General features: G+C 37.0%; 1 protein-coding gene across 1 annotated transcript; it reads right to left on the bottom strand.

Annotated features, from left to right (window-relative positions):
* Positions 1–10,042: 10,042 nt before the first annotated feature.
* On the bottom strand, positions 10,043–11,855 carry LOC128644259 (ficolin-2-like). Its single transcript, XM_053696937.1, has 2 exons — positions 11,658–11,855; positions 10,043–10,956 (listed from the first exon to the last, which is right to left on the bottom strand). The coding sequence occupies exons 1-2, from the start codon at positions 11,713–11,715 to the stop codon at positions 10,691–10,693; spliced, it is 324 nt and encodes a 107-aa protein (XP_053552912.1). The 5' UTR covers positions 11,716–11,855; the 3' UTR covers positions 10,043–10,690.
* Between the last annotated feature and the right edge of the window lie 58 nt (positions 11,856–11,913).

The following is an 11,913-nucleotide window of genomic DNA, read 5'->3' as shown; positions in this document are numbered from 1 at the left end:
GATTCAGTAAGTTACGTGGCGACACAGGCATCCCGCCGCACGATTTCCCTCTCAGTAGGCTTAGGCAGGGCAGATGCGCAAGTGAGCTCCACACCACAGACACGCCCACACATTTGTTCCGATCCCATAGCAATAGCTGCCCGGGCCAGCCCATCTAGATGATCATAATCTAAGCGTAGTAGCAGCCAAATACCCAATAAGCATCATTCATGTCGTAGCAGCAAATAAGATGCAGCGAGCCAGCTGAGCCAGGCTATAAAATATAAACATTTTAAGTCCCTTTGACTGACACTGTCTAACGCTTCAGTTCAGGCAAATGATCCACCTCGAGTAAGTGGCAGCCGCCTTTCGGCCCCCCTCTTTGATAATAGAAATAAATTGGACACTTCTTTTTTAGAATGGTTTGTTCTGTCTAAATCACAAAATAAAATGTGTGGGTTTTATATCTCTTTAATAAGCTTCATTAATTTCTTAAGCAATTCGTCTTCTTGGATTTGAGGGACTAAACTGTTAACAATTTTATAAAATAAGGAATTTTATAGTCACAAAATCACAACCCACAACTGAAGTTAAAATGGTGTCAGACACAATCTGTAATGTTACTACATATCTATCACTCTAACGTGTCCTCAATCTAGATAACTGGTTGTCAAACCTGTCCTCAGGCCTCCCCAACAGGCCAGATTTTCAGGATTTCCTCAGGTGAGAGCCGGTAAAATAACCATGGTTACTAATCAGCTGATTATTTCACCTGTGCTCTAGTTCAGATATCCTCAAAATGTGGCCTGTTAGGGAGACTGAGGACAGGTTTGAAAACCAGTGATCTAGATCTGTATGAGAACACATGACCTTATGTAATATGTTCCTTTAAAATCTTATCTTAATATCTTTCTGTGGTGGGACCTGGCTTCTTGCTTCTCTGGCAATAGTGCCAGGACATGTTCTGTTAAATCAAAGAAGGAATTACAGAACAAATTACGAAAATTTTAAAAAATATGATCAACAATTTGAAAGAAATATGATTGCCTTTAAACAAGAGCTTTGGAAATTCAAATCCAAAAAAAATGCTTAGAGATAAAAGGGACTATGATCAGAAACAGGTGTATCGCTGGAGTCAGGATGATCAGGCCAAACCGAGATATAATAGAAGATATAACAAGAATAAAAATACCAGTTCCAATAAAAAGGGAAAAGCATTTACGTTTGCAGACACAGAGTATGAATATGACTCCTCAGAAGGTGAAGTAGGGGAAGAATCATATGCACTCTGGTTGGAAGATGAAGGACAGCCTAGAGAAGAAGAAACAGATAATTCAGTCTCAAAAAACGAGACTTGCCTGACTGTACCGACTGCAAGAAAAAATCAACCCACCGAGGCAGAAGGAGGAAAGGGAGAACGAGGAACCAACCTAACCAGAAAAGGAGAAAAAAACAAGACACAAAGGATTTACCCCACACGTTTCCAGAATGTTCAGAAAAAATATGCTTAAATAATGATGTTATAAATTTGTCTAGTAAAAGTCTCAATGACATTGAGATACAAGTTCTCTCTAAAGGTTTGAATTTTGTTCCTGATAATCATTTCAACATCTTTGAAACAATTCTTGATATCAATAGGTTTGTACGCAAATTAACTTCGCGCAAACACTATTTTGGCTCTAATGAAGATCAGGAACTAAATGAAAACAAGGCTAAAATTCGCCCCCTCATATGCCAACCTGTTTATGGGTTGGTGGGAGCTGTCCCATGTCTTTGGAGATAGAAATCCTTTCAGAGATAAGATAATACAGTTTTACAGATACATTGACGATCTGTTGTTTGTGTTTGAGGGGGATCAGGAAGAGGCAGAAGATTTTTGTAGATATCTGAATGATAATAAGTGTGATTTAAAATTTACTAGTGAGCAGAGTGAAACACAAATAAATTTTCTTGATCACATTAACAAGTACAAACAAACACACTGTTGAGACCACTATATATAGAAAGTCAACAGCTGGGAACACCATCCTCAAGTACAACTCATGCCATCCAAGACATGTTGTCAAGGGCATCCCCAAAGGGGAATACACGAGAATTAAAAGAAACTGTACTGATGAGGCCGAGTATCAGGCTAAATCACAAGAAGCTACAAAGAGATTTATGGACAGAGGCTACAGTGAGAAAATTCTGAAAGAGGCAAAACTAAGTGTAGATCTAACACCTAGACAAGATTTGCTTAAATACAAAAACAAGCAGAAAAAAGCACCAGATAACAGAAAGATTAAATTTATCACAACATACAGTTTAGAGTACAACAAGGTGTGCAATATTATTAGGGATTCTATACCTATTCTTTATTCAGACCCTATCTTAAAAGAGATTCTTAAGGAAGGCTGTGACTTTGTCTCTAAACGTGACAAAACAATTGCAAATTTCCTTTCTCCCTCAGATGTAAAAACCAAAAGAACAACACGCTGGTTAAAGCAGAGAAAGGGTTTCTTTAAGTGTAGGCGCCCAATATGTACCACCTGTGATTTTGTTAAAGAAGGGGAGGAATTTAATTCTACTGTTACTAAGAAAGTTTACAAAATATACCATTATATCAACTGTTCAACTACACACATAGTCTACCTTCTCACATGTAAAATTTGTCATAAACAATATACAGGGAAAACCAAAAGACCGCTAAAAGAGAGATTTCTGGAGCATTTGCGCTCAATAGAGGATGAGCATTCAGATACACCTGTATCAAGACATTTTAAAGCATTACACAATGCAGACACATCAGCTCTTACCTTACAGGGGATAGATTTTGTTCCCCATTGGAGAAGAGGGGGTGATAGAGAGATGACCCTTGACAAAAGGGAAGTCATGTGGATGTTTAATCTACAGACCACCCATCGCCAGGGCCTTAACATGGGAAGGGATCTAGACTTATTCGCCAAATAATGAGTATCTTGACAGTATTTTTATTATATCAAGTAGGAAAAAGGGTCTAAATTACAGGTATGTTTCTTGTCGTAGGCTCATTTGTGTAGCATATATATATATATTTTCTTCAAAATTAATATATTATTGTTGTCCATGAGATATTCTTTTTAAGAAATACTCTCTTAATATCATGTACAAACAATTATGTATTTCTTTAATATGTCATTTTAGAAACAAAAGGTTTCTTGTCATAGGCTCCCTTACTAAATAACAAAATACAAGTTGATAAAATCTATGATGTTATTTTAAGAAATTGTATTTAAACAGGAGAAAGGGTCTAGTATTCAGATATGTTCCTTGTCATAGGCTCATTTGCGTAACATATATACTTTTTCTGTAAAATGAATATATTTTTGTTGTCCATGAGATATTCTTCTTAAGAAATATTGTCTTAATATCATGTACAAACAAATATGTTTTTTTTTTTTTCTCAAAATGTAATTTAATGAATTTAGAAAAAAAAAGTTTCTTGTCATAGGCTCCCTTACAAATTAGCAAAATACAAGTTGATAAAATCTGTGATGTTACTTTAAGAATCTTGGCAATAAAAGGAGAACAGAACAGGTGCATCAATTAGCAGTGACCAAGTGCGTGGAGCACGAAACGTTTGCTGTTTTTTGCACCTGTTCTCTCTCTTGTTTTTTGCACTATTGTGCTGTCCACTTTTTATACATTTTTGTATGCTTTTATACTTATTTGGAATAAAGTTGAACTTTTTATATTTTTGGGCTTGGAGCGCTATTTTTTGTTCCCAACTCTGGATACTATGTGGATTTTGGGTGCGTGTGCAGACGCACAGGGAACAACAGTTGCCGCCTGAGATTAATTACGAAGAATATAAACTGTCTTGAACAGGGACATAATTCCCACACCCTCACTCTAGCAGTGCCTATTACAACATTGTTTTATTCATTACATACCCCAGAGGCGCCCCGTTGAGCAGGTTCGTTTTCACTATATATATATATATATATATATATATTTATGCGTTGACAACAATGTAATTTACTACAGTATATGAAAGTACATGACAAAATTTTTTGATAATGGGTTAAAAAAAAATGTGCTTTCATATACTGTAGTCAACTACATGGTATATTCCACACTCTCTATGCATAGGTACGCAGGTAAGCCTATGTCCACACTTTTGTCGTTATTATTATTCCCCTTTTTTTTCTTTCTTTCCTTTCTCCTTTTTGACTATTTTATATTCCCCTGTATACCTAATTTCCCATCTTTATACATATTGATTCTATGTTGATATATAACTTTATGTCAGTATATGCTTTGTGTATAACCATACATTTCCCCTGTCTGTTATCCTTTACTGACACTGTCTGCCTCTGTCTCCTAAACTCCCCTCATGATTTTTACGACATCCCCTCCTCCCCCTGCATTCAGACCTCTGTAACACTTTCTGTCTTTTTAGCCATCCTATGTTTTAAGATATAATCTGTAAATTCCTTCAAACTGGTCAGTATTGCTTCAGACTTGAAAAAGCAAGACATTCTTCCGAAAGCTTGTCATCTTATAAATGTATAGTTAGTCCAATAAAAAAGTATCATTGCTCAATACAATACTCTTGTTATTTTGATATCTAAATCTCTAGACTAACACGGCTACTCCAATCAACATATGTATATGTATGTCTTTATATATATATATAGTATATATACACCCCCCCCCCCACACACACACATATATACTATTTATACAACTTTCCCCTATTATTGATCCAATACAATTTTACAAAAAGGGCAGAGGGATTTGAAGGAGTGAGTGCATGGCTACAATAGTTATTTATATTTCTATAAAGATATGGAAAGCAGTAGTGCCAGTATCCCTCCACCCAGAACTATTTTTGCTTCTGCAATCTGTATTACAAGAGTCAGATGATTGTTACTATTTTAGGTCAACTTCAGCTACTCAAACACCTGTACCAGGATCCCATAAACACTGTTGGTGCTAAAATACAAACTGCATGGCAAGGACACCGCTGGTGACTTGCTTCACTGTGTCCTACCTGCTTGGGCTTTCTCTGTTGCAGTTTCCCAGATCTCGTACCTTTTTGCCTGCTGTGCCTATTTGTGTGTCCTGTCTGCAGCACTACCTGTTTACAGCCTCTTGCAGACTGTTTATAATACCCGGTATTCCTTTGCTTGACCCAGGAGCAGGTACTCTCTTTTACTTTACCCAGGAGCGGGCACTTTTCTTTGCTTAGCCCAGTTTGCTTGAGTTAACTCTTGCTTGTACCTGTTTCCTGTTTCCCAGTATAATATATTTCAGGACATTACCTGCTATTTGCCTGTGTAACATTTTCCAAATAAACAGGACTGTTGAATATATTTGAGTCTCTAGTCTGTTGCTATGCAATCTTCCCAGTTACCTGCTACTCCTGCCATTTGGCTCCACCCTGTTAAAGAGTCCTTAGCCATGACAACTTGTTTCTATTTATATCTTCAAATAACTGTTCATATTTTTGATACATCTTTAGTTGTGTTTTTCATGTCCAATTATAGGGCGAGTAAACATCTTATTTTAGCCAACAGAAGGTTGGCTAAATGTTATTGAGGCATCTTTATTGCAAGGTGCAGAAGACATCTTTGGTATGGTGCGGTGCCAGAGGAGACTGTTGATTTCAAGAGTGTTGGAATTTCTCCCCAAATGATTTGGAGTAAGGTTTGCCTGATAGTTCTCTGAAAGGTCAGCTCTCTGCTTTGTCTGTTTTGGATCACAGGAAGATTGCTAAAATTTCTGAAATTCAAACGGATTCCCCTGGTTACTGCTCCTTGGGGCCTCAATTTGGTTCCAAACGTTCTTCGGCCCCCTTCACCCCCCTTTTAAGAATATGTACGGTTTTTAGACCTGAAGTTTTTGCCTTGGCAGGTTTTATTTCTGTTTCCCATTTTATCAACTAGAAGAGTTTTCAAACTTCCTACTTTGCCCTGTAAACTCCCTGCTTATATTTCATCAGGGTAAGGCACTACAAGGGCATTATTAACCTTTAGGAGACACCACCTTTTTTTTCTTAATTTTTTTGCTACCATCCCATTTTTGTTTGTTTAAAAAGCAATGTTCTATTTTTGTGATTCCCCCCCCCCCGTTATGCTAACACTAGAGAGATAATACCTCCCTTTTTCATTATCAGAAGCTATTTTTGGCACTATTTTTAATTTAGAAAGGTGCAAATTGAAAATTGGAACGTTTAAAGATTCATTCCAATAATGTAACATTCTAATACTGGTTGAATATTGGGCCTCTCTGTGTGTCAGGAAGCTTGTGAAAAGAAGAAAGATCTTGAAATTGGAGCTACATAATTTCAGAATCATCATCTGTTCCTCATCCAACACCTACTTTACAATTTTTTTTGTATATTTATTTGTTCCCCCTATTTTTTTTTTTTTTTTTTCTTACCTCTTTTTTAAACAATGCTTTTTTACTTTTTCATCTCCCCATTATGTGCCTTCTGTATACCATTTGTGCTTAATCAATGTTGGGGAGGGGCTTTGTGAAGTTGGATAAGGTTAGATCAAAACACCCAAAAGCAAAGTTAAGAGTTGTTGGCCATGTCTGCAATTCAAATAAGGATTAATAAGACCAACAAATGTTGAAATATGAACCTGATTCACCATAAAACATGTAATATAGGTCAGAGGCTTCTTTTTAGCAATGCTTGCTTTCTTGGTAACATATTAGATGCAAGTTGAAAGAAGACAGAAGTCCATTAAGATCAACTTTTTAAAGTTCTTACTTGATTTACAATTAAGAAGCTCCAACTGAACTTACATTAATAACATTAAAACAATGACCTATTAAGCACAAGCAATTATATCTCTGAAGTCTGTTTCTAGTCAGATATATATCTTTTTTTTAAATTTATATAAGGTATTGACATTGACTACTTCCTTAGGTATTGAGTTCCACAATTCGATTGCTTTTATATTGAAAAAAACGCTTACGTTGCTGGGAATTAAATATAATTTCCACCAGCTTTAAATGGTGACCTCTTGTCACAAACAACTGCTTTGGAATAAACGGAGCTTCCACCAATTTTGCATATGGGGCCTTGAATATATTTATATAAAGTAATCATATCCTCTCTCAAGCACCTTTTTTCTAGAGAAAACAGACCCATTTTGGCCAAACTCTCTTCATGGTGTATAATCTCCACCCCCCTCATTAGGTTTGTGGCCCTTTCTGAACTTTTTCTAATTCTGTAATGTTTAAATTGGTCCTCGTTCTAATTTATTATTTAATTTCAGTCATTTATAGTGTGACAACCAAGGTTAACCAACCCTGCGCCAGTCACTTTGTTTGGCACAGAAAGGGTTATCAGACCCCCTTCTACTGTCACTAATATGTCACAATCTAGCCACACCAGGCAAGCTTGTGATTTAGTTCAGTGGGTGCAAGGGTTAACAACACTCTCTAGTCTGTACTAGACGTAAAAGAAATGCCCAAAACTCCTCTTTAATGCCACCCACACTAAACTAATTATAATATCTAAGCTGCCACCACTGATTTATTAAAGGGAAAATCCTAAGGAAAAACCCAGACTTGTACATTAACTCTCAGAATACAATTTAGCAGAAAATAACCTAAAATATACAGTTCTAATACTCCAGTCTCTTTCAGTAACGTGGTTCAATTATTAGACAAAGGCCAAAGCTTAATAAAGGAATAATTATTTGTTATGCCAAAAATATTATGCACAATGCATTATTAATAAAAAGTTGTTACAAATAAAATTACACACAAGCAACAGGCTAAAATAAAAAGAAGAAAATAGAAACCATATACTGTACTAGTCTTTGAAATCTGTTGCCAGGGAGATGGAATGAAGCAATGGGTCCTTACTCTGTTTTGTCACAGCCTCCCTTGTAAGAATGACGACTTTACATGTTAAAACACAAGAACTTTATACAATTTTCAGGAGATCAGGTTGCTTGCCCAACCCTCTTTGCAGGGGCTGAGAAGCCCCTTAACTTTTGTGACCTTCAATAGACTCTATGGCTTTGACTGAAATTATAGAACACATTATAATTTCTGCTAGATGCATCCATTTTCATATAAGCAGAAAGGCAAACTCTTAGTTGCATCATGATAATCAATTTGATACCAAATATGACATGGTTGTCATATTTACCTTCATCTAATGTCATAACATGTTTTAAACACACCTTATAACCCATGTTCCTTTATTGACCTTATAAGTTTCTGCGAAGAGGCACTGTTCTGTTTCTCTGAAAACCGACACTTTTATGGCCTGAATGCACCAATGCCTATATGATAACATTTATTCAAGTGGAACTCTGAAACAATTTATAATGGGGTCTGGTTTTATCACAAAAAACAAACAACATAAACACAGGACACAGTTCTTCTTGAAAAAACAAATGATTTTTTAGCTCATAGACTAAAGAGAATTAACATAAATAAAAAGAGAGAAGCGCTCAACCTGGGAACGAACAATAGCATAATAGCTTGTTCTATGGCTAGTTACCACCCTAGAAGCAGCCTCTTTTTGCTCAATATGTGCCTTTCACAGAGAAGAACTTTCCTGTAGCATATCAGTCTGATCCTGACTTCACAGTACAGTCCAGCCCCGAAATACCAGGCAATCCCTCTCTGAACAAGAGAAACAGCAAAACCCCAGACGTACGTTTCGGCCTATTGTGGGCCTCGTCAGTGAGGTGCAGCCATATCCCTCTAGGCACACTGAGCAACGGGTCCACGTCTGGATTCCCGCATCACACTTAGGGAGACTTCCCTAAGTGTCATAATTTGCATAAATAAAAAGAGAGAAGCGCTCAACCTGGGAACGAACAATAGCATAATAGCTTGTTCTATGGCTAGTTACCACCCTAGAAGCAGCCTCTTTTTGCTCAATATGTGCCTTTCACAGAGAAGAACTTTCCTATAGCATATCAGTCTGATCCTGACTTCACAGTACAGTCCAGCCCCGAAATACCAGGCAATCCCTCTCTGAACAAGAGAAACAGCAAAACCCCAGATGTACGTTTCGGCCTATTGTGGGCCTCGTCAGTGAGGTGCAGCCATATCCCTCTAGGCACACTGAGCAACGGGTCCACGTCTGGGATTCCCGCATCACACTTAGGGAGACTTCCCTAAGTGTCATAATTTGCATAAATAAAAAGAGAGAAGCGCTCACCTGGGAACGAACAATAGCATAATAGCTTGTTCTATGGCTAGTTACCACCCTAGAAGCAGCCTCTTTTTGCTCAATATGTGCCTTTCACAGAGAAGAACTTTCCTGTAGCATATCAGTCTGATCCTGACTTCACAGTACAGTCCAGCCCCCGAAATACCAGGCAATCCCTCTCTGAACAAGAGAAACAGCAAAACCCCAGACGTACGTTTCGGCCTATTGTGGGCCTCGTTAGTGAGGTGCAGCCATATCCCTCTAGGCACACTGAGCAACGGGTCCACGTCTGGATTCCCCGCATCACACTTAGGGAGACTTCCCTAAGTGTCATAATTTGCATAAATAAAAAGAGAGAAGCGCTCAACCTAGGAACGAACAATAGCATAATAGCTTGTTCTATGGCTAGTTACCACCCTAGAAGCAGCCTCTTTTTGCTCAATATGTGCCTTTCACAGAGAAGAACTTTCCTGTAGCATATCAGTCTGATCCTGACTTCACAGTACAGTCCAGCCCGAATACCAGGCAATCCCTCTCTGAACAAGAGAAACAGCAAAACCCCAGACTTAGAGAGAATTAACCCATTGGCTGGTAAATCATGAGGTATTCGTGACATATAGTTTCTCAGGGCCCAGTTCTCAAAAGCTTTTACACTAAAAGAGATTTATCAGTTCAAGGTCCTTCACAGAATTCTGGAAATGACCCGTTTACCTTGATAGCAGTATACTTAACTAAGGGGTGTTCCCTACATTACTGTACATGAAGAAGAGGCACATACATTATAATATACTGTTTAATAAACCAAGCAGCTTCAAATGTAGATAGAAGCTAGAATGTAAAAATCTTAATGGATATACAAAGTAAAAAAATCATAATGTCATAATACAACGTAAAAATTGTCATAAAAGTAAAAAAACATAATTTTATAATACAAAGCAAAATTCATAATTTCGAATATACAAAGTACAAATCATATTTGAAGTATAAAGTAGAAATTCTCAAAGTATAAAGTTTAAATTGTACTTTGTAATTTTTTTCCAGTGTATAACTAGTAGTAGTGAGTTATCTGGGCAGGGGCGTTCCTTGGGAGTAGTTGAAATTCTCTCACAGTTTTATAGTAGTCTCTCTGATATATCTCACCAAATGTAACAGATCTGTTTTGCTCTTACAACACTTGGACCTTGGTCGCATTGACATAGCAAATATTCACAATAAGTAAAAAATGGCTGCTCTGCAAGCCAGATTATTAGTGAAAATACAGAAAAATTACAATGACTTCCCTTGTATTTCAAATGTTCCAGCCCTGGTGACGCCTCTACCGTCTACACATAACTCTGCAGTTTGCGCCAATGTTCTAACCTTGAATGTATTTTGCTGAAATAACACATAAAATAACCACCAGTTTCAAGAGACAATATGATTCATTCATATGTGTAATGTGGTATAAGTATTTATTAAAGGGAATAAAGTTTTAAGGAAGTCCGCACGTAGGTTTAATAGTTGGCAGACTGGACTTCCGGCAGAAGAGGAAAACATTTTTTCTTTTTTTATGATTTTCTACTTCCTCTGCTCTGTTACAGGCAGTATCTTCATTTCAGCATATTTGTAAGAGTAGTTGTATCCCTTGCCAGTGTTCCAGTTTATGCCATCTGCGAAGCTGCTATGCTGTCCCAGATGATACAGACCGTTCAGGTTTGAATGGTGACAACTTCCATGCCACCAGGCGCCTTTGTACAATGTGACACAGTTTGATTCTGCATTGATATCATTGTCTTGCTCCATAGTGCTGAACTGCATATTATTGTGATAACCCATGGAATCTCCTGAGAAAGTGGCAAAAGTGCGTAATTAATTACAAATAATAAATTAGTATGACATAATCCCTTGTTAGTGGTGACGTAAAAGCTGCTAGGCACTTTGCATAGAAATATAAATTTTTATGAATATAAAAAGTTATAAAACAATGTCATGATGTTTAACCCCTTAATGGCTGTCATTTTTACCCTAAGGAGTTAAATAGTGCCGGTCTTGCCAACAGCAGCAAGTTATATCCAAATGCGCCCTTTGGTGAAGCATGAAATAATACCACTAACTGATGCTGTTTGCAAGACCTGCACTATTACAGAGATGGAAACTTATTAATGATATGCAGCGTACAGGGTATGTCCAGGTTGCTAAAGAGTTATTAGTACAAATTTTTAGTCTAAAATGTAAATCTTAAATAACGTGATTTGAGAATGCATTGGGTTAGATCACATGACAGTTGCAAGCTCTTCAACTGATCATAACAACATAAATTCTCCCTAGTCTTTAATTGTATGTAATCAAGTCTTCAGTCTTCTATCGTCTTGTGATTATTTTAATATTAAAAGTTTGAATAATATTCTGACAACATAACCGCTGTATATCTGGGGTGACTTTATTTATTTTTTTACTTGCAAAAAATTATATATGATTGAATGCAATAGAATTGAAATAAATTTCAATTCATGAACAAATTGATGCACCAAATAACATCTCTTACCCGCATTACCATCCTTGAAGGCTCCAAGTAGCAACTTGTACTTCTCATTCTCTCCCATGATTTTGAAAGATGCGTATTTAGCATAGGACTTTGTGTTTTCAAAGTCCTGGAGATCTACACGGAGCTCCCAATTGCCTATAAATTGGTGGAATATATTATATTGCTCTGCTGAAGAAATAGAATCAGCTAAGAAGCTATATCATAATGTTTATAGACATAGTTGAAGAAACATTTGTTAAAAATGACTGACTACTGG

Source organism: Bombina bombina, unplaced genomic scaffold (genome assembly GCF_027579735.1).
Source record: "Bombina bombina isolate aBomBom1 unplaced genomic scaffold, aBomBom1.pri scaffold_842, whole genome shotgun sequence".
In the NCBI taxonomy this organism is placed as follows: domain Eukaryota; kingdom Metazoa; phylum Chordata; class Amphibia; order Anura; family Bombinatoridae; genus Bombina; species Bombina bombina.
This window is presented reverse-complemented; position numbering and strand designations above follow the sequence as displayed.

Excerpts from the sequence above, each read along its gene's own strand:
- LOC128644259 (XM_053696937.1), bottom strand. The coding sequence starts at position 11,715 with ATGGGAGAGAATGAGAAGTACAAGTTGCTACTTGGAGCCTTCAAGGAT. Across the intron at positions 10,957-11,657 it reads CTTCAAGGATGGTAATGCGG|GAGATTCCATGGGTTATCAC; the intron begins GTAAGAGATGTT and ends CCACTTTCTCAG.